The following is a 24,282-nucleotide window of genomic DNA, read 5'->3' on the forward strand; positions in this document are numbered from 1 at the left end:
GAGCTCTCACCACTAATCACAGTACTGCATTATAGTCGAGGGAGTAATATACTCTTAGGTTTCGGAGGCGGATATAAAAAGGTGGCGACTGTGCCCGCCCATGGCACCCCTGCTGGGCTTAGCCTTTCTGGAGTGTTCAAATGGTTCAAATGGCCCTGAGCACTATAGGACTTAACATCAATGGTCATCAGTCCCCTAGAACTTAGAACTACTTAAACCTAACTAACCTAAGGACAGCACACAACACCCAGCCATCATGAGGCAGAGAAAATCTCCGACCCCGCCGGGAATCGAACCCGGGAACCCGGGTGTGGGAAGCGAGAACGCTACCGCACGACCACGAGATGCGGGCTTTTCTGGAGTGTGGCAAGTTTCTCGTGCGATGGTACGTCACGTCTCTGAGCGTATGCGGTCGTCGAGATTTATCGTATGAGCGGTGTAATGCAGAAGGTATGGAATTCCTCGACAAGTTCGGTAATTGGTGTCTTGATGTCAAACCTAGCACACAAGAGCTGTCCGAAACGATGACATTGAGAAGAACTTGTTTACAGAGGTAGTTTCTTGGCATTGTATTTTGCGAAGTCTGCCGTGTTCTTTGTGTAAACTTTCCACCGTAAGTTTCAGTATATCCAGTTCCATCTCAGATGATCAGCTACCGATTCAAGTATCTGCCACGCCATGGACAGCAACATCCATCGAGTTGTCTCAGCGGGGCAGCATGAGGGCGTATATATGGTAAACGGGTACAGCCGATAAGTTACATATCGTATTTTTATTAATTTCCGTTACTAATGCGAAGGGCTTCGCGAGAGCTCAGAGGCGCCTGCCGCCTACCTGTTCAGCGCAGTGAAAGTAAGGCGGCGGCTCACCTGGCAGACAGCTCTGGGTCAGTTGAGGATGGACACAACCCTGGGAATCCCACCAGGAAGGGCGAAACCGTTAGTGGCTGACCGAGCAGACAGCACGTCGCCGCTCAGCGGTGATGAAGAAATGGGGATTCCACTGAAGAAGAGGTGCCGAACGACGAAGGTGTGCTCTAATAATGGCGGCATGAAGCGTCGGAGAGATGGGATCTTGAGCTGCACTTATGACAGACGCCGTTTCCAGTTCCTGCACGAGTTCGCATAACCCACTATAATAGCCTGGACTGCATGCCCAAAGCAATTCCAGTATTGCTGGACTGCAGTTTGTCGTGATTATCTCCTCTCCTACAGAGAGCAGTGCCGAGCAATCGGCCACAGTGATCGATCACCTATACTTGTTTCAACCTCCATCAGATGACTCCACGAGTGCTGCAGTCACTCTAAGAGTAGTATCCTGTACTGCAATTTGTCGGTCCAGATAACACCAAGTGTTACTGTCATTGGACTGCGAACAACCTGTCCTATGGATCTCTCCCGAATTTTGTGGTCCTCAATGACAATCAGAGCCTGTACATGTGCTTGCCATCGTACCGCACAGTACTGCAAATCAACAATAGGCTCACCTACCACCATATGAGCTTCCTGTCGACTGACAACGCAACTACATAGAGGGGAGGATGACTGGATATAATTACTCATACCATCTCCGCGCCTTGCTCCGATAAACTCTAGATTGGTGGCCCATACCACTTATCGAACTCCTCCCAGTTTCCGCTCAGACAACTGCGTGAACACAGTCAACTTCGTGCCCCTATACAATGTCAACTATGTGTATGTTTTATAGCTTTCAGTCTTCTTTTCATTATACAGGGTGGCCGGGCCACATATTTCACGAAATAAGCGTCAAACGAAAGAAACTAACAAGAACTCAACTCGTTTAGCTTGAAGGGGGAAACCAGATGGCGCTATGGTTGGCCCGCTAGATAGGTCAAACGGATATCAACTGCATTTAAAAAAAAATAGGAACCCCCATTTCTATTACATATTCGTGTAGTACATTAAGAAATGTGAATGTTTTACTTGGACCTCTTTTTTCGCTTTGTGATAGACGTTGCTATAATATTCACAAACATATTGCTCATAATTTTAAACGAACAGTTAGTAACAGGTAGGTTTTTTTAAATTAAAACACAGAACGTAGGTTCTAGGCGCTACAGTCTGGAACCGCGCGACCACTACGGTCGCAGGTTCGAATCCTGTCTCGGGCATGGATGTGTGTGATGTCCTTATCTTAGTTAGGTTTAAGTAGTTCTAAGTTCTAGGGGACAGATGACCTCAGAAGTTAAGTCTCATAGTGCTCAGAGCCATTTGAACCATTTAAACAGAACGTAGGTGTGTTTGAACATTTTATTTCGGTTGTTCCAATGTGATACATGTACCTTTGTGAACTTATCATTTCTGAAAATGCATGCTGTTACAGCGTGATTACCTGTAAATACCACATTAATGCAACAAATGCTGCGCATTTGGCAATACGTGTAACGACATTCCTCTCAACAGCGAGTAGTTCGCCTTCTGTAACGTTCGCACATGCATTGACAATGGGCTGACGCATGTTGTCAGGCGTTGTCTGTGGATCACGATAGCAACTGTCCTTCAACTTTCCCCACAGAAAGAAATCCCGGGACGTCAGATCCGGTGAACGTGCGGGCCATGGTGTGGTGCATCGACGACCAATCCACCATTCATGAAATATGTTATTCAATACCGCTTCAACCGCACGCGAGCTATGTGCCGGATATCCATCATGTTGGAAGTACATCACTATTCTGTCATGCAGTGAAACATCTTGTAGTAACATGGGTAGAACATTACGTAGGAAATCAGCATACACTGCACCATTAGATTGCCATCGATAAAATGGGGGCCAATTATCCTTCCTCCCATAATGCCGCACCATACATTAACCCGCCAAGGTCGCTGATGTTCCACTTGTCGCAGCCATCGTGGATTTGCCGTTGCCCAATAGCGCGTATTATACCGGTTTACGATACCGCTGTAGGTGAATGACGCTTCGTCGCTAAATAGAACGCGTGCAAAAAATCTGTCATCGTCCCTTAATTTCTGCCCAGTGGCAGAACTGTACACGACATTCAAAGTCGTCGCCATGCACTTCCAAGTGCATAGAAATATGGTACGGGTGTAATCGATGTTGATGTAGCAGTCTCAACACCAACGTTTTTGAGATTCCCGTTTCCCGCGCAGTTTGTCTGCTACTGATATGCGGATTAGCCGTGACAGCAGCTTAAACACCTACTTGGGTATCAGCATTTGTTGCAGGTCGTGATTGACGTTTCACATGTGTCTGAACACTTCTTGTTTCCTTAAATAACGTAACTATCCGGCGAACGGTCCGGACACTTGGACGATGTCGTCCAGGATACCTAGCAGCATACGTAGCACACGCCGGTTGAGCATTTTGATCACAATATCCATAAATTAACACGATATCGTCGATTTTCCCAATTGGCAAACAGTAACACGGGTAACGTATGACGAAGCAAATACCGTCCGCACTGGTGGAATGTTACGTGATACCACGTACTTATATGTTTGTGACTATTAAAGCGCCATCTATCACAAAGCGAAAAACGTGGTCCATTTAAAACATTCATATTTTCTTTACGTACTACACGAATATATAATAAAAATGGGAGTCCCTATTTCTAAAAAAACGCAGTTGATATCCGTTTGACCTATGGCAGCGCAATCTAGCGGGCCAACCATAGCCTCATCTGATTTCCCCCTTCAAGCTAGACGAGTTGCGTTCATTGTAGTTTTTTCGTTTTGTGCTTATTTTGTGAGATATTTGGCCCGGTCACTATCAATGGACCACCAAGATATCCTGATTCCCTATCATCATGTTAGTATGGAACAAACTATTTTTGATGCACACTATGTTACATAATCCTCGATCACATATGTATACTTACAAAATTTCTGTCTTTTTTGTGTACACTATATCTCTCCACCTCACTTATGTTGACGCCTATCAATTGTCACAACTTGTACAAATTTCTTGTGTATGTGTCAATAGTTACAAAATGTTGTTCACAATAATATGCAAAGTCATAAGAAAAATTCCACCTTCCTTTCTTTTGTTCACCAATTTCCAATTTAATCTGGCAATTTGTTGTTATATTTTGGAAACTGTCTAGACAGATTCTTTTTAGTGATTGACACACTACCTCTGTCAAGTCAATTAACCACTACCAAAAACAGTCTAAAGTGACTGGGGGTTAATGAGAGGTACCATGCCTTTTTTTTTCACGTCACCTCCCATTTTCATCAATTTTATTAATTTTTTATATCATTTCAGTGAGGGAATGGGCCGAATAAGGTTATTCTGATGAGAGTATTTGTACTGAAGTCAAATTACTTTTAACTTGACTGCCATGCATGTTGGGAACTGTATGTGGGCTTGCTTTTAGTTTTCTGTTACTTCCCTGGGTGGCCTGTTGTGAGGCGAGCACCGGAGGACGCGACACACTGCGTTTTCATGGGGTGGGGGCTACACTTGCGGGACTATGGAGAGCGTCTTACGTTAATGGCTTGAGCGCCTGGCGGGGCGACTGACCTCCGTCGAGTTTCGCTCATTGTATGGAGGGCGAAATGACCTTTGAGCCTTCGGAGTGTCGCCGCAGTTTATATGTCAACTGTTCCAGCGCATCTGGAACGAAGACTGCTGGCGCTGACTGACTGTATTGTCTTCATGATTCTGAGAACAATTGTAAACCGTGCCCTGCTGGGCGCGACTGTCTGGCGCCGGATGGCCGGTTGTCTAGGCAGGTTGTTTTCGTAGCCGGTCAAACGGCAAGTTCATTGTCCTGAGCTAAACAGCAGAGACATGATTGGTCAACTTAAACTGAGGCCAGTTGACGTCATAAAGGTCTACTCGACATTGGAGGGAACGGTCGCTATTGGCATGAATGATATTCTGAGATAGTGTGCGGAAATTTTGGAATCAGCACTGAATGCGGATTCGCAGCTTTTCGAAGGTAGTGGAGAGTTGAGTAACGCTGACTTCACTCTTGCGTTGCGCGGGCGCATGGCATTCGGGATCTGGTCTTCTTCGGAATCGGACGATCTTGCGACTTACTCGCTCTTTTTCGGAATCTTTGAGGAGCATGACTTTGGTCATACTCCAGTTTCGTTCTGCGACTTAAGACCCAGACAGAACGCTGCCTGCTGACGACATGCTGCACGTTTCAGGACCGCTTTAGTATTTTGCGGCTCCAGCTTTGTAGATCCTATCATTTTTTACTGAACTCCTCATCATCACGAGCACTCGCTTTGCTACAAGTCCACCTTGTTTGTTTCTCCACGTGTTCTCATCTGAGCTCTCACTACTAATCACAATACTGCATTATAATCGGTGGAGTAATATTTGATTCATTAGAACCTCTAATCATTATCGCCAGGTATTGCATCACAGACACTAGGAGCCCCTTGTTGTCCAGCCAACTCTTATTCTCATTACAGTTCAGTAATTACTCTATCCTTTAGCCGACTGTTTGCATCCACAATCAAGTACCTTTGTGTTCTGATTTATAATAAACCTCATTGTAATATTTAATCAGCATATCATTTCGTAGATAAATGCAGAATCCTATTTCCTGTCGTTTATTATGATAAAATTCCCGTTTTTTTTACTGAGTAGATTACGATTTTTACTAAATTATTGTGAGAGTGCATTCCTTATTTTACCAACTAATAGGGTCCACCATCAATTCCTTTCATAACCGTTGTGCACATAATTAATAAGGTGGTAGATAAGGACGGTGTTGAGTGCATGTTTAGTTTTCATGCAAAATTCGCCTGAATTAAAGAGGTACAAACTCTTTTCCATTCTGGCAACCTTCAGTGATGCTATACGTCAATAACGCCCTCACGCATTCAGTTAGACTGACAGAAGATATTGAGGTCGTTGTCCTCTGTCTTTAGAAAGTGAAACATAATTACCATAAGCAAGATATATATAAACATATCACTTACGGTGAACGTGAACTTATGATACGGGACTCTTAACAGGATCGAGAGCAGATCGTCAATGTGTATTCCAGTGAACGGATTCTTGAGGAGAAAATTATTTAACAAAATGTAAGAGATGGAGTGCCACTCTCTCACTTTAACAACACTGTTGGTCAGATTAATATTCATATTTTAGGACATGATCTCCGTGTACCGCAGTACTACACTTAGTATTTGTGGTTTACGACTCTTTTACATGAGGAAATTGCGGACAGCAGGTTCATATAAATGCATGTGTAGCCTGCAGAGATCTTGTACCCGAGGGGCCATAGTGAACGCGGCAGAGAACAGGCAGACTAATCGACTGCAGGGCATAAATGTTGTGTCCAGAAACCAGGCAGTACGGATGATTCGCGGAAGCAGCGGCCTGTGAATTGTTCCTGCAGAGGGAGTTCAGCCCATGGCACTCCCCTCTTCCCACTTACATATGTGGGTCACAATGACGGCCAGTTGGCGGAAAGTGGGTGGAGAAAGTCATTTAAGAGAGACTGCTGTAAATTGAGCTTTTGTGCAAATTGTCGAACTGTCATAAAATTACAAGCATTCTCATGTTAGATGCTGGGACGGCACAAACAGAGCTTCTGATGCACGTTTCTAGTGGGGGCAAGACTGTAACTCCACTGACGCCAGGAAGTCACCAGTTTCACTCAGAAAGCGGTAGCAACATACATTTCATGGACACGACTGTATGGGAAGCTTAATAACCTTCTTTCAGAAGTTGGAAATGGTCAGCATGGAAAGATTAGATCCTCTCCATAAATGAGGGACTGTGATCAGGTTTACGTGGACCTTTTTTTGCCGAAAAATGGCCATGCTTATTGTGGGAAAGATACCTTCCTAGTCTTAAATCGTTTTCCAGACAAGAGTGGTTTTGAGTCAATGACTGGCTCCTCCAATATGCAAAGCGTAGGCTTGCTGCCCCAGCGTGGAAACCGTCGGGCTGTGTCTGGATGGGCTACCACACCAACGGAACAGTCAAGAGGGTAGATTCAATTAGTAGAGGAAAATTTGTACTACGTGGGGGGTGGGGTTTTTCTGCTAATTTGCTTCCCATACCGAGACTTGATGTGATTGTGATTCATTGCCGCTTTGCCTTCTGGTTCTCCCGTGGTGGGAAACTTTAGGTCGTTCCCTAGTGGGCAAGACTTGTGGTCTGTAATTTGTAGTGGACTAGGGCCCAGTGGTAGTTTCCAACTCTACCGGCAGTGGATCTGCATATTATCTCGGACATACACTCCTGGAAATGGAAAAAAGAACACATTGACACCCGTGTGTCAGACCCACCATACTTGCTCCGGACACTGCGAGAGGGCTGTACAAGCAATGATCACACGCACGGCACAGCGGACACACCAGGAACCGCGGTGTTGGCCGTCGAATGGCGCTAGCTGCGTAGCATTTGTGCACCGCCGCCGTCAGTGTCAGCCAGTTTGCCGTGGCGTACGGAGCTCCATCGCAGTCTTTAACACTGGTAGCATGCCGCGACAGCGTGGACGTGAACCGTATGTGCAGTTGACGGACTTTGAGCGAGGGCGTATAGTGGGCATGCGGGAGGCCGGGTGGACGTACCGCCGAATTGCTCAACACGTGGGGCGTGAGGTCTCCACAGTACATCGATGTTGTCGCCAGTGGTCGGCGGAAGGTGCACGTGCCCGTCGACCTGGGACCGGACCGCAGCGACGCACGGATGCACGCCAAGACCGTAGGATCCTACGCAGTGCCGTAGGGGACCGCACCGCCACTTCCCAGTAAATTAGGGACACTGTTGCTCATGGGGTATCGGCGAGGACCATTCACAACCGTCTCCATGAAGCTGGGCTACGGTCCCGCACACCGTTAGGCCGTCTTCCGCTCACGCCCCAACATCGTGCAGCCCGCCTCCAGTGGTGTCGCGACAGGCGTGAATGGAGGGACAAATGGAGACGTGTCGTCTTCAGCGATGAGAGTCGCTTCTGCCTTGGTGCCAATGATGGTCGTATGCGTGTTTGGCGCCGTGCAGGTGAGCGCCACAATCAGGACTGCATACGACCGAGGCACACAGGGCCAACACCCGGCATCATGGTGTGGGGAGCGATCTCCTACACTGGCCGTACACCTCTGGTGATCGTCGAGGGGACACTGAATAGTGCAAGGTACATCCAAACCGTCATCGAACCCATCGTTCTACCATTCCTAGACCGGTAAGGGAACTTGCTGTTCCAACAGGACACTGCACGTCCGCATGTATCCCGTGCCACCCAACGTGCTGTAGAAGTTGTAAGTCAACTACCCTGGCCAGCAAGATCTCCGGATCTGTCCCCCATTGAGCATGTTGGGACTGGATGAAGCGTCGTCTCACGCGGTCTGCACGTCCAGCACGAACGCTGGTCCAACTGAGGCGCCAAGTGGAAATGGCATGGCAAGCCGTTCCACAGGACTACATCCAGCATCTCTACGATCGTCTCCATGGGAGAATAGCAGCCTGCATTGCTGCGAAAGGAGGATATACACTGTACTAGTGCCGACATTGTGCATGCTCTGTTGCCTGTGTCTATGTGCCTGTGGTTCTGTCAGTGTGATCATGTGATGTATCTGACCCCAGGAATGTGTCAATAAAGTTTCCCCTTCCTGGGACAATGAATTCACGGTGTTCTTATTTCAATTTCCAAGAGTGTATCATGTGTCATGAGAGTGAACTTATTCGTCCTGAGTCGCCCGTCTTACATTTGACAATTCCAGCTCGCACCTTCGTGCTTATGAGTCAAATTTGCTAGTCAGACCAGCAGACCGGTGCACCTCACACAGAAAACTGCAGGGATTTCAGGGCTCTGACAGGGATTTTTACCGCGTTCTAATAATCAGAACGCCAGTCCGTGTAGCTTTCCATCATATACAACGTGCCGTGTTCTACTGTTGGCTGAACCAATGTGAAAGGGTGAAGTATTGTTACACCGGCGTAGGGGCGTTAAATAAATGCACAGCTACCTGTTCTCCGTGAACCATAGTTTGTGGTGCACTTGGTCATAATTCATTCCATTTGAACAGAATTGGTTCTCACGTTGGATTCACGTAAACAGAGTCAGATAGCGTCGTGAGAGGGATTAATTCAGTGGAGAATTTGTATAGTTTCCACTGCAATGAATACTATGCCAATCAAACACCATCCTTTTCTGATTGACGTTTGTCATTTTTTTGTAGGATTTATTAACTCGATAGTGGTAATAAAAGGATGAATAAAAACTTTTCATTATTTTTGTAAACGTAAATACGCCAGTTCTCTCATTCATACTCCTCTCATCATTCATTATTTTTATTTTATTGTGGCGAATCATTGATACAACACCAATTCAAAATTCAGTCGTATTAAATTAGATAATTTGGTGATTAATTTTGGTTCTGAAAGTGACCACAAACAATGGAAACAAAAGTGCCATGAAAAAAATTCACTTATTTCATATAAAAAATTATAGGTCTAACTCACGATTTGAAGATTATTGAGAAGATAACAGTTTTCTTTATTTCATGATGGTAGAATATAGCATCCCTTGGACACATATTTATGATTAAACGAAGCGGCCACTTGCAAATCATGAATATATATTTTCAAATATTTTCTTAGTACAGGGAGTGAACATGCCTCTACATGGTTATCTGCTATTCTGACACTGGACAGTGAGTTCGTCTTAAGACGAAATGGCCTGCATATTTTTTGGAGCTGATTGAATGAGAAGCTCTGGGAAGACGCTGTGTCGACGTTAACTTCAGGCTTTGCATACTATCAGATCCCACTGTGGACTGGATGGGACCAAAACAGGATTTTTCAGGTACCCATAGGAAGGATTCCAGACGGACTGTAGATTGTGCGATAGTGTCCATCGGCAGCTCACCCCTCCCTACATCAGTAGAGATGAGGGCGTTTATGAGAATCCTTGTCATTGTACAATACTGTGTTGTGTGCAGGTACTCCGCTTCTCGTTAAAAAAATGGCTCTGAGCACTATGCGACTCAACTGCTGTGGTCATCAGTCCCCTAGAACTTACAACTACTTAAACCTAACTAACCTAAGGACATCACACATCCATGCCCGAGGCAGGAGTCGAACCTGCGACCGTAGCAGTCGCACGGTTCCGGACTGAAGCACCTAGAACCGCGAGACCACCATTCCTGGTAGGAACTTCCTTTAGTATTGTTCCTGCTAATTTAATATAGTCTGTAGTACTAATGTAGTCCCACGAAAACTGAATTCTACACAATATATCGTTCTTTCTTATCCATTGTCTTATAGTGCTTTGAAGCTAAAGGTTGCATGAACCAGAAACTGCGTCAGGTTTTAATGCTGTGCTATCATGCTGAAAAGTATCGTAGCGACATGAATTGTCATATACATATTTTGCATGCAGCCTATCTAATATAAATTTCTTGCACACCCTCTAACCTTTTCAGTGCAGCCGTTTGTCTATAAAAATTGGTAAAAAAAGATACCACTGAAGAACATGCCCTGTACGGCAATCAGTACAGATAGAAATTGATTCCAAGATACTGAACATATCAGGAAAGAAGCTATTAGAGACGACATAGCCTTTAAGACTTATAAACTCAAATTAGTAGCAGTAAGATACAGTTCAAAAAACGAGCCCTAACTTGAAATAAAAACCAAAACTGTTTATATTGGATCAGGACCCAGGATTCCTATTCAGTAACTATTGTCCCTGTCAATTAACCACGAGATATCTAAATGTGGTTTCAGTCACAAATAATAAAGTATGCACATGTTTAATCTTGAAATGATGTGCTGTTAAGTTTTGTGAGATATGTAAAATCACACATCAGCCACTGAATTATTTCACCTATAGAGATATGATTTAAACTTAAATAACTAGATAAAACGGTTTTTTCTTGTCATGATTCGAACCTGACGCCTTTCTCTGTTGTTTCCTAGCTGTTGCTAGACCTTAAATATTGACTTCTTTCAGGCGTAGCGAGGCGTGCATATGGTGTAACTATAAACAATGTAACAAAAACTCCTGTAGTGAATGGGAGTCGAACCTCCCACATTTTGTTGTTAACTACGTATGAAAAGACAGTAACTATGGAATTCTTTTTCACACGTAGCTAGGGTATGAGACAGAAAATATGTTATGAAATATTTTGTGTCAGTCTGATGATGTTTGGTTAGCAGGGCGCTCAACTGCGCGGTTGTCAGCGCCCGTACAAATTCACAACCTTTGCTCAGTCCAAACTCGCCACATTCATGAATGATGGTGAAATGATGAGGACAACACAAATACCCAGTCATCTCGAGGCAGTTGAAGATCCCTGACCCCACCGGGAATCGAACCTGGGACCCAGTGCTCGGGAAGTGAGAACTCTTTATTGTTAAAAATGCACGAGGTGATATTAAAAATCTAAATTATTTTTCACCTATAGTTTGGTGTGTGAATGCTACAACATAAATTAACATGCTGAACATTTATGTGCCAGTCCAGCATTCAAACTGAGAACGCGCACTTCGTGGAGACCTTGAAGAGACTGGAGTACTGGGGAAACAACTAAATGATGCAATTGTACCTCCCTGAAGGGTTTGGACCTCAGATGGGGAGGATGGAGTGGGAATAGCAGTTCGACAGCAATAATTTCGTCTCAAGTTCAAAAACAGTAAGAAAACAAAGTTCTGAGAACTCATATGACGTTTGGCTCACTAAAATTGAATAAAATCTCTTGTGTCAGAAAGCATACTGCTAACTACTGAAACTGCAAACTAAATGCCCTCTCCTCCAGTTGAAGACGTGGTGAAATTATACCTAGTGTGTATTTGGAACCATAGTGCAACGACACATTGCTCAATTATCGTTACCAAAGGTGAAAGGTGCTGTTTGTACCTGTTAAAATGGTCTCCGGTAGTATGAATCGAACCCGTAGCTATAATTACTCCATCAGACCACTGAACTACACTTAAATTTTTCTCATGATTCCGTCTGGGCACAGAATATACCACATTGAATGAGAATTCTGACTCCCTGGAGGGGGACTAATGGCTGTTCGACATAATTATTTCCTCGTTCAACCGAACTTCTTTTATAAGCTGCCTCTGTCACGTAAATAAATACAAGTAGTCGTCGTGATTTCACAGTCACTGAAATCATTAACCGTACTGCTTTTATAAGCTGCCTCTGTTACCTAAATAAATACAAGTAGTCATTGTGATTTCACAGTCACTGAAATCAGATCTTTCAATGGCTATCTACGTGAACTGACAACATTGCAGAACGAGGATGTTTCTACAAGAAGTGGTGCTTGCCACTTGATGTTTTGTAACGCTTGACGTATTTGTAGTGTAGTGGTAAACGAGATGCAGTGTAAACTAAAAGCCGAGATATTAAGTGCATTTGCCCACTGTTAATTTGTTTCCAGTAACACTCGTAACTTATTAATGAGTATTTCTATAATTTAGATACTGTGAAAGAGGTTTCAAAACTTTATTGTGTATGTGTTTTGTAATTAGCCATTGAACGCTGTATTACAACGTTAAGCACATATGTATTTGTAACCATCATAGTTTTGAACATGTGTTTTCTTGGTGTGAAAAGAATTATTTCTTGTTAAAAAAAGGAGGTATTCAGCTACTACATTAGGGAAGTAATTACACTTTTTACATTTGAAGCTTTTTACCTTATTGTTTCAATTTCTGGAATATCTTTTGTGTGGAAGAAACGCGTAGTAGGATGGCCCAGCGCTTAGCGTCATTGAAGGTTTTGCTGGTGACCTTGTCATTTCCGTTTTCTGATATACATTTTCTTTAGATGAAGTGGGCAGCAGACAGCCTGCAGAGGAGAAAGTAGCGACTGAGCAGTGGTTCAGTAACGTGCATGTAATACTGGACTTTACAAGGTTTGATATTTTGTGCTTATAAGTGTACAGTTTATGGAGAAAGGCAATGATGAGCACTTTTGCAGTAATAAGTCGTCTCATGTAAACTGCAATCATGCATGCAAGATAATTCCAGGTTAGATACGGCCCTGCAAGATTTGAACCGTCGTTACTTCAAGAATAGTTCTAAAACGTAGGCAGTATGATGTGTTTGGCCCACCTAAGTAATATGAACTAAGAAGACAATATGAAAGCACATCTGTAATACATTTTCAACTGCACTGCATCTGAAAAGGAAAGCTATCTGCAATTGTTTTGTACTTGGTATTACAACTGGAGAAACAAACCTTTTTTGAAAAAAGTAGTGTTGTGAGTTTTTTTGGGAGCAATAAAGTAATAATTTATTGTGTTACAGAGTTTCTCAAGTATCTTATAATCACTTTTGCTTAACGTTGTTGAGATTCATCTAAATTATGAAACAAATCCATTCTGTAACAAAGCATGTAGACTCGGCACAACTTTTGAACAATACCACCTTCTGTTTCGTCTCTAACGACCTCGTCGTCGACAGGACCTATAACCATTATCTTCCTTCCTTTATTTTTTTCCCCAATATTGCCCACTGAATGCAAGTGCCTCACAAGGATTGAATGGTCTTAGTTTACCACATCTGTCAAAAATCGGGTAGAGTGATGTGAAATATAATAGTAAACCTTAATAAAGTTCTTCATTAAAGCACATTTGACGACTTGAGGGTGGCAAATAGCTTACGTCGAAACGATTCTACTGGAAAAGTATTGTCTGACGCGATTTCTTTGCAGCACATACCCCGTCCCCTTCCTTTAAATCCAAAGAGAACAAAACGTCGCGACGTTAAACTATTTTTGAGTTTACGACATAGGTTTTTAACGGTTAAAAATGTTCTTCATGACTTCCATATAAGCACATTCAATTAGTGACTGTTAGAACAAGTCTAGAACCTCAAATAAAAACTGGCGATTGATAAACATAGTTGTAGCAACTTGCATGACAACATGCCAGTCGAAACCTCCACAGGCGTATACACCAATCTACTTTTCTTCGGTAAATTTGGCCTGCAGTGGTAGATTACGTACTTCAGTATTATTGACGCCATATGCCGCAGGAGTAGTCATCACAGTGCAACTGCCTATACGCGACGAAATGCGGTTTAAGACAGTGTGCAGTATCAAGGTTTTAGGTGCACACTGTGTGACATTTAAAAATGTCACGAATACATCCAGCACCGGAGCAGCTCGGAGGGAAGGAAAAACTTCTTGTACAAATTTCCGTCTCCCGCAGTGTTGTCAGGTGACGCAAATGGCCATTATGTGTTATGATTTCAGTGATTACAAAATCACGTCGAGACTTGCCGAATCAGCTGTTAGATGGCAAAGTGGCCGAACGAAGAAATGAATTTGTTGGACAGGCTGTAATCCACCTGTAGGGAGTCAGACGTCTCATCTAGTGTGTTAGTTTGACAAAATCATGAGGGAGATTTAAGTGGAGTTCGGTTGTCCGTTAGAATAATTCTAGGTAAGTACTTGTAAGATATGGGATTGATTCTTGCTACAGGATATCACTTTTAAGAGGTACAAACCTTTGGCAACGCGACTTGAACAATATATGGTTGTACTATGGTTCCAAACCCACATGAACATAATTTCCACTCATTACCAACTGGAGGAGCTTCGACTTATAATGAGATGACAAAGGTCATCGAGTAGTGATATGCACATAGAGAGTAGGCGGTAGTTAAGCGTTCACGAGGTATAAAAGGGCATTGCACTGGCGGAATGTAATTTGTACTGGTACGGTTCGTGCGAAAAGGTTTCCGGCGTGATTATGACCAAACGACTGAAATTGACAGACTCTGAACGCCGAATGGCAGCTGGCACATGGGACAAACCATTCTGAAACCGTTAGGGAATTCAATATTCAGAGATGCACAGTATCAAGATTGTGCGAAAATACCAAGATTCAGACTTACGTCTACCCACGGGCAACACAGTGGCCGATGTCCGTGGCTTTACGACCGAGAGCTGCGGCGTTTGCGTACACTTATCAGTGTTAACACGTGAAATAACCGCAGAAATCAGTGTGGGACGTACGACCAACGTATCGGTTAGGGAAGTGCGGCGAAAATGTCGTGAATGGGTTTCGAGAGCAACGATCGATGCGAGTGCCTGCGCTAAGAGCACGACATCGCCTGCAGCGCCTCACCTGGGCTCGTGACCACATCGGTTTGGACTACCATGGCGTAGTCAGCTCCAGTTGGTAAGAACTGATGCTAAAGTTCGAGTGTTGCGCAGACCCCACGAATCCATGGACCCAAGTATTAAACAAAGCACTGCGCGTATTTGAGGTGGCTTCATAACGCTGTGAGCTGTGTTTCCACGGAATGGACTGAGTCTTCAGGTCCAACTGAACCAATCATTGACTGGAAAGGCTTACGTTCTGCTACTTGGAGACCATTTTAAGCCATTCACTGACTTCATGTTTCCATACAACGATGCAATATTTACGGATGACTGTGCGTCCTGACAACAGGCCAAAATTATTCGCGATTGTTTTCAAAATAATTCTGGGCGATTTCAGCGCATGATTTGGTCACCCAGATCGCCGGACATGAATCCCTTTTAACATTCGTGGGACATAGTCTAGGAGTGACCTCGTGCGCAGAGACCCGCACCACCAACACTTTCGCAGTTACGGACAGCTGTAGAGGCAGCGTGGCTCAGTATATCTGCTGCCGACTTCCAACCAATTGTGGAGTCAGTTTCCAGTCGAATTGCTGTGTTACGCCAGGGAAAAGGAGGCCCGACACGTATACCGTGACTTTTGCCCCTCAGTGTAGTTTGGGATGTGACGGAAGCGCAAGCCATGTCAAGTACAAACTGTCAGCAGTAAACTTTCTCACACTAGAATTTTTACTGCATTTGAACTTGAGGCGAGATTACTACTGTTGCACTGAGATTCCCACTCCATCCTCCCCATCTGAGGGGTCCAAACCCTTCAGGGCGCTGCAGCTGCATAATTTAGTGTTTCCCCAGTACTCCAGTCTCTTTATGGTCTCCACGAAATGCGCGTTCTCGGTTTGAATCCTGGTGTGGCACAAATATATTCAGCATATAACTTGACGTTGTAGCATGCATAAACCGAACTATTCATGGAAAATAGACTTTTAATATCACTTCATGCGCTTTCAACAATAACAATAGAAAGCACACTCTCATTGAGACATAAAAATTTCCTAACATATTTTCAGCCACAGAACCTCTACTCCCAGCGACTTGTGAAAAATAATTCAATACTTAATGCCTTTTCATGCGTAGTTAACAACGACATGGGCTAAGTTCGACACCCACTCACCACAGGAGTTTCCGTTACATTATTTATATTAAAATATGTGCACATTTCAGTAGTGCTGAATGAAATCAAATTTAACCTGTAGCCGTAGCTAGAAGACAACAACGGATCCCTGTAAGACAAAACCTTTTCATCTATTCATTTAAGTTTAAATCATCTCTCCATGACTCAAATAATTCAATATCTGTCTCCTGATTATCCTTGTTTAACAATAATTTACGTCACATCATTTCAAGATTAAACATGTGGAGACATTGTTATTTGTGAATGAAACCACGTTTCGATCTTTCGTGGTTAATTCACAGGGACAATAGTTACTGGATAGGACTCCTGGGTCTTGATCCAATATAAACAATTTTGGCTTGTAATTTCAAGTTGACACTTGCTTCTTGAAATGTCACTTACTGCTATTCATTTGAATTTATAAGCCTTAAAGGATATATCGCCTCTAATAGCTTATTTCCTGATATTTTCAGTATCTTGGTATCAATTTTCCTCTGGACTGATTGCATACAGGGCAATGTTGTTTAGTGGTGTATTTTGGTTACTAATTTTTTGTAGCCAAACAGCTGTACTGGAAAGAGACTAGTGCGCGTGCCAGATATTTACGTTATGTGGGCTATATGCAAATCAGGCGGAGCGCAATGCATGTCTTTCGGCTACTTTTAAGCATGGCAGTAGATTGTTTACTGCACAAGTCACTAGATAGTGTATCGCAGAAGGAAAATGGTTGTGGTGGGTTTTGTCCAGTTCGTGTATACTATACCGCAAATGTAACAACATGAACGCCTCTTTTTCTCATCATTCTTATGCGAGGTTTACGATCGAGAGAGCACAATTTCGTACAGCCTTCCTCTAATAGTATTGCTGCTAATTTTACCAACTCGATTTAATCAAATACCGTCCTTTTGTTTTGGTTTTTGTTTCTCCGAGGATTTTCCATTTATATTCCCAACCAACTCTGGGAACCATTTACGATGCGACCAACGTGTTTACGAATTCGTTCAGTGTCTGCGGTCATGTCTACTTTTAAAAAAGTCCATTATTCTACAACTGTTTGGTCACACTAGCAACCTGTTTGTCATTCCATAAAAAGTGACTGAACCATTCCATAACTGCTTCAACGAATCTAAGTCTCACTTTTGCCAGCCTTAAATAAGTAGAGGAGGTGGAAGACACGACAAAATCCTCTGTAATACTGTGATGGGATTGTATTGTGTACTGTTTCTTGGTTATCGGCATTATCATGCGTTTATTTAAATTTAAAAAGGTTGGATTCATTGCTTCAATGTGGAAATTTTACCGACGTCATTCTGTATTTTGTTACGATACAATACATTCCCATAACAAAAAGCTTCCTCGGCGAACGCTCTGATGATACTGCTGACGCTACGTGGCAAACCTTTTTATATATTGAGAACATGCAAAGATATATCACGAGCAGCTGGAGCACACACGATTTCACTTCCTTTACTGTTGAACATTTGGAGTCCAGCATAATGTATACAGTCTCTTAGCTAAACCGTTATGAAAAAGATATCATGTGTGTGAAGAAGACGTCGTATGAGTCAGAATTTAGGTGTTAGTCGTTAACGTTTCCTATCGCCGATCGTCCTTCGGTAATCTCGAAAGAGAGAAGCTATCTATTCATCTGCTTCCAATATTTGCATAATATTGTGTGTGAATAATGCGAGCAGTGTTTGGTACGAGTGTTTTTTCCTGAATCTGTGCTGGATCTTTTTAGGAAACTTTTTCATCTAGGAATGCTGCGGTTCTGGATCTTACAATAACGAACAACTTAAATTGGAAGTAACACATAAAAATGCTGTAGAGAAAGGCTAACCAAAGACTGCTATTGACTGGCCGGGCACTAAGAAAATGTTACAGACCTACTAAGGAGAATGCCTACACTACGCTTGTTCGTCCTCTTTTACACTACTGCTGGGCGGTGTGGGATCCTTACCAGATAGGACTGACGGAGTACATCGAAAAAATTCAAAGAAAGGCAGCACTTTTCGTATTATCGTGATATATGGGAGATAGTGTCACAGAAATGATACAGGATTTGGGCTGGACATCATTAAAAGAAAGGAGTTTTTCGTTGCGACGGAATCATCTCACGAAATTCCAATCACCAACTTTCTCCTCCGAATGCGAAAATATTTTGTTGACAGCGACAAACATAAGGAGGAACGATCACCAAGATAAAATAAGGGAAATCAGAGCTCATACGTCGAGATACAGGTGTTAATTTTTTCCGCGCGCTGTACGGGATTGGAATAATAGAGAATTCTGAAGGTGGTTCGATGAACCCTCTGCCAGGCACTTAAATGTGATTTGCAGAGTATCCATGTGGATATAGATGTAGATGCAGAATGTGCCGTAGGATCGTGCAGTAGACGGATGGTGCATACGTTCTCATACTGCTGTTTTGTAAAATGAACTGACTAGCATTCTTTTCCAGTCAAGGGGAACTCATTTCTTGTCTGCTGTATTCAGCTTCAACATTTGGCTAATACTCGAAATGACGGACGAAATGTTAGGCTTGTTTACCAAGACCTCCGCTTTGATTACTCGTCAACTTTTTTAAAAACTGCAAAGTCTGTTTATTTATGCTGGAGTTACAGATCTCCAAACGTCACGTCGTGCAAGGTGTGTGACACTAAATGAACACACAGGAGGAAATAAAAGTAAACACTTACAGCTTATTTTGAATCCAGATCTGAGTCGGCTTAACGTAGTCGTCTTGGTTCCAGGGTACTCGCAAGAAAGCGACGCCAATGTCATCAATCTCCACATAGTATTCGTCCGGTACAGCGATTTTTGCTATGGAGCGGTGCTGGGTAGGAGGTGCGAAGTCCGGCCTCTTGCGTAGGCGGTTCGTACCCGCCCAAGCCACTGCAGAAGGAAATCTCAGTTGGAGAGAGCAGCGCCACGTCCCTCCATTCCCACCACTATTTCAGGATGATGACAAAACAGTATACGGAAACGGCTCTATCACCTAAATATACAGAGCTACGGACAAAGCGTGATTTTAATCAACGGGGACAACTGAGAAGAGTAGCAACAAATTTTCTCCAACGTGTGACTACAGGTTCACAAATTCCATGTTAGAGTTGGTTTTACTGTAACGCTGTGAAGGGATTCTATTGTGTACCGTTCTCACAAGTCATTTAACGTCTCTGACAGAATTACGATCTGTCAAGCGCACAGTCTTTTTCTACTGAGAGCTCTATTAAACGTAACTGTATCCGACTGTTCTTTATACAATTTTTTGTTGCTGTTTGTGATCTGCAATCGAAAAATGAGACTGTTCTAGCTGTATACGGTAGTCTGTCTTGTGAATACCTCCTCATCTCTGCATCACTATCTTATGGGCGTTTTAACCTGCTTATTGCACTCAATCCTCGGTCAGGCTGTATACTTTTTCATCCCTTCTTTCCTTATATTACCCAACCTCATGATTCCTTGAGCACTTCCTTCTGTCACAAACATATTTTCTCCCCTATTCGATTCAGTACTTCTTCTTTAGTTAACCGGTCTACCTAACTAATCTTAAATGTTCTTCTTTAGTACCACATTTCTAAACTTTGACTTTTCACCTTCACTGTATTTTCAACCGCACTTGCATCACTCCCATAGAATACTACACTCCAGACAAATAATTTCAGAAACTACTGCCCAACACATGAATTTCTGTTTCATATTACGAAACTTCGGTGTTTCAGTCAAGCTTTCCTTCCCATTACCAGCATACTTTTACATCCTCGGTGCTTTGGCCATTGCATGTGATTTTTTTTGCAGAAATGGCAAAAGCAATTTACTACCTCTAGCGGTTCATTTCGTAGCGCTATTCCCTCTGCGTCGCCAGATTTAATTTGATTGCATTCCGTTACCCTTGTTTCACTTTTGTTGGTGTTCTTCTTACAGCCTCTACTCAAGACGCCATCAGTTCTGGTCACTGTTCTTCCGTGTCCTTTAACTAGCGTGCGGTGTAACGCGGTGCTTGCCGAGCGGGAAGGCGTGCCGCTCCCCGGCATCAATCCGTCCGGCGGATTTGTGTCGAGGCCCGGTGTGCCGGCCAGCCTGTGTATGGTTTTCCACCTAACTCGGCGAATGCGGACTGGTTCCCCTTATTCCGCCTCAGTTACACTATGTCGGCGACTGCTGCTCAAACACTGTGTCCACATACGCGTACACCATAATTACTCTACCACGCAAACATAGGGGTTACACTCGTCTGGTGTGGAACGTTTCGGAGGGGTGAGGGGGTCCATTAGGGCCGAACCACACAATAACCCTGGGTGGGGTGGGTGTACTGCTGTGACCTGTTAAGGGGTTGTGAACCACTGAGGACTACGGCGGGAAGAAGCCTCTCCGGCGTTTCTAGGTTCCCAGTTTAATACACAATACAAGTCCTTCAGCGTATCCGACAGAATTACAATGTGTCAAGTGCACAGCCTTTTTCTACTCCCAGTTCTCTAGTAACTAGAGAATCATTGGTATATGTTCTTTCGAGAACAACTACTATCTTCATATATGTAGTTAAAGGCCACCCAGTCATTGACCTTCATCTGTGAGAATGCGCACAGGTTGCCCGAACTCTTATACAGGAATCGCTAAAGTGTGCGCGAGTAAAGCGTGGATGGGCAAATATCTATTAGGTACATTACATATGTAGAATTGTGGACAGTTGGGAATGTGGGTCTCATGGCAAGCGTGCAAGGGATAAGTCCCTGCAGTTGCGCTATCCATCTGTGTCCTCGGTGGCTGAGATGGATAGAGCGTTTGCCATACAAGCAGGAGATTCCGAGTTCGAGTCCCAGTCGGGGCACACATTTTCAGCTGTCCCTATCGAGGTATAACAACACCTGTCGGCAGCTGACTGTTGCAATAAATTATCATTAATCAGTAAACATCAAAATTTTTACCTCTTATCCCTGAACGTTAATTTTCTTTGCAAATTTCTCCTTTATTTCATTTGTTGGCTGCTCAGTGATAGATCTGGTAACACTGGGGGCTAAGCTATAACACTCTCTTGCTCCGTTCTCTTCTACTGTTTCTCATTCTAGGCATTTGATTTCACTTTCTGTACAAGTTTTAGGCAACATTTCACTAACTTTATATTATCCATGCTACCTTTAGAAAAGATTTCCTTCCAGTCAAAACTTTCGGAAGCTTTCTCTAAATCTACACACGCTAAAAAATCGGTTTCGCATTTCCTCAGTCTATCTTCTAAATAAGTTACTACGTTTCTCCGAAGCCGAAATCGTTTTTCCTTGAGCCAGCATTCACCACTCTTTTCATTTTTCTGGAAATATTTCGACATAGGATTTTGCAACTCTGACTTATTAATCGGATCGTTCTGTAATATTCGTAGCTATCAGCCCCTGCTTTTCTTGAAATTCCAACATTTACACTCCTTTCGAGATCTGAGGTATTTCGCCTGGCATATATACATTACGTACCACCGTGAATAGTTTTGTAATGCCTCACTATCTTAAGGACTTCTACGCCAAGTGCCTTGTATCGACTCCAGTCTTTCGGTGATCTTCCAAACTTTTCTCTCTGTGTCACATCTTTCCTTTGTCTGTCCCCCCTGATCGTGAGGGAACATTATCTTTAAATTCGTTTCGTTTCTGCAGCCCATGATACAGAGTGATTCAAAAATTTGAGCACAAACTGACTGACCTTCTCGTTCCTGATATTCCAGAGCTTTGACTGGCTCGGGATTATTCCAAGACCGTTACTTCTTATTCCAAAGTTGTCTTTTGAATCATTCCGTATGTTACTTTTACCTTTCAGCCTTCCTTTCATGACTTTTGCTGCGTGCCGTCTGAGCTCTTGATTTTCTTACAGCTGTTTGTCTCTCCTCCTAAGATTTATTTACTTTTCCATCCCTGCGTCTTTCCTTCCCATAGACATCCCTTCTTCTACAACTCTTCGTTTCTCCTTTAGCCATCACTGCTTCGCCATTTAGCACTTTCTTTCCATATCGGTTTCTGTCGTCTTTATTCGTTATTGCCTACTTTACTTTTTATTTCTATAATTTCTCCATTCACCGATTATGTTCAGTATGTGGTGTGTTACCCAAGGAATACTACTGGTTCTCTCTGCCCATTTGATTCTCTGTTGCTTTTAATATTTCTTATTCAAAGCCACCCATATATCTTATGTTGTAATCTTTCTCTTCTTCCAGTCAATCTGTGCCGAAAGCTCTCTTTGAAACTCTCAACAACCATTGTTTCAGTTTATCCAGGTCCCATCTCCTTAATTTTTTGTCTTAAAATTGGTACGTTTTAATCTCCAGTTTATAATCAATAAGTTATGGTCAGAATTCACTTCCTCTTCTGGATAGGTTTTGAAGTTTTAAATGTGGTTTCTAAATCTCTGTGTCGTCATTACAGTTAGAATCCACTTGGCTGCGTAAATCTTGATCTATAGAGAATTCATTTCGAGAAAACGAAGAAGAATAAAAAAAGCATTCAAGGTGGGATTTATATCCCATACGATAATATGAGAAACTGTGAATGACTTACCCATATTCATGCACTACATTTCAATACCACTGTGACATTCAGCCATCACTCACACATTCTCATTTATTAAATAACTTTTTAATGACCTTTAGATACAGAAGTGCATCAAACAGATCAATATAGTTCATGGAAGTCAGGGTTTCTTCATCAAAAAATAGTAGCACTTAACAAAAACACGATTAATAGCCTTAAAAACCGTGAGTAGTAAATTGACAATATGTCTATGGTAACAACATTTTACTCGTGATGGTGCAGGTACTGAGCTATACGTATTCCGAAATGAATAAAACTGAATCTACGTGATGATCAAATTCTCTCTCAAGTTTTTACTCCGTGTTGTTTCGTCCTCTCCTCCTTTGTTTTTGTGTCATTTTTATATGCTCCAAATTATTTTAGTAGTCTGCAGAAAAATAAAAAAATAGCAACCAAACGAAAATTTAAAAACACCTTACTCCTCACTATCACACACGTTCAGAATCTCTTTGTATATCTGTGTGGTGGTATTGTCATATCAAGCACAAAGAACCTCGCAATGTACGATACAAATAGTCTTGCTGTAAGTATCGTAAGATTCCATAGATGCTTTGTGCATCAGCTTTAAATCTTTGTCCTACTTCTTTTTTATGCTCGAAAAATATCCATTGTCGATTTTTCTGTTGACTGTCTCTAAGGCCTGCACAAGCGCCCATATATGGTACACTCTATAGGTTATTTTCAATAAATTGCTGAGCTTGCTCAGAAAGTTATCCAATACTAAATAGTATCCATAGCATTTATATTCCCCAAAACAACTAATCAGTTATAAGTATTATTTTTGTCTTTATTTCATCGTAGTGGTTTTTTGTGTCTATTGTGTTGAAGCAAAACGAGACACTTGATGGTCATTTCTTTTAATGTACACACATCAAAAAAGTGCCCAAAACTGCTCAAGATAGACATTGACTGTGAATATTGTATCACAGACACAGCCCCTTTGACTGTTCAGAGATGTTACTAAACCCGCCCAAAGATGTAAACAACAGACCTACCTTCCTTATGGTGCAATGTTGTTAGTGTGGGTTGCCTACATCAGGAGTAGGTAAGCATGCAGGGGTAAAACTATTGTTCTCATTTGATTGACAGATACTTAAACTATTGTTCTACTTTGACTGACAGGTCCTTAACCTATTGCTCTCTTAGATGCTTTTCATGTCACCCCCATTTCCTTTTGATTGACCGGCAGTTAACCTATTTTGTCCCTCCCCCCACCCCTTCCCCCACCACCTCTCCTTCGCTGCTTCAGGTACACTTTCAGGCCTGAGTTATTGGAATAGCCCCCCTCTCACTCTTATCAATTTGACTGACTACTTAATTAAACTGATCAATTAGTTAACCTCTCTGGTGGGAAGTGTCACCCCCCCCCCCTGCCATATCCCCCTGGTGGGAAGTTCAAATTCCACCAGGACAATGCAGCCTCTACTAACTAAGAAAATGGTGGGAAGATAATTTAGGTCACATTGACTACTTAATTAAATTGATTAATTAATTAACCTCTCTGGTGGGAAAGTGCCACGCCT

At 42.8% G+C, this 24,282-nt stretch overlaps 1 protein-coding gene across 1 annotated transcript in view; it reads right to left on the reverse strand.

Annotated features, from left to right (window-relative positions):
* The window catches only part of LOC126267124 (transmembrane protease serine 4-like), a 166,269-nt gene that overhangs the window by 78,086 nt on the left and 63,901 nt on the right, over positions 1-24,282 (reverse strand). The window contains exon 3 of the mRNA XM_049972042.1: positions 18,890-19,085. Coding sequence (XP_049827999.1) covers positions 18,890-19,085 — 196 coding nt within the window. The remainder of the gene's footprint in view (positions 1-18,889; positions 19,086-24,282) is intronic.

The sequence above is a fragment of the Schistocerca gregaria genome, chromosome 4 (assembly GCF_023897955.1).
Source record: "Schistocerca gregaria isolate iqSchGreg1 chromosome 4, iqSchGreg1.2, whole genome shotgun sequence".
Lineage (NCBI taxonomy): Eukaryota > Metazoa > Arthropoda > Insecta > Orthoptera > Acrididae > Schistocerca > Schistocerca gregaria.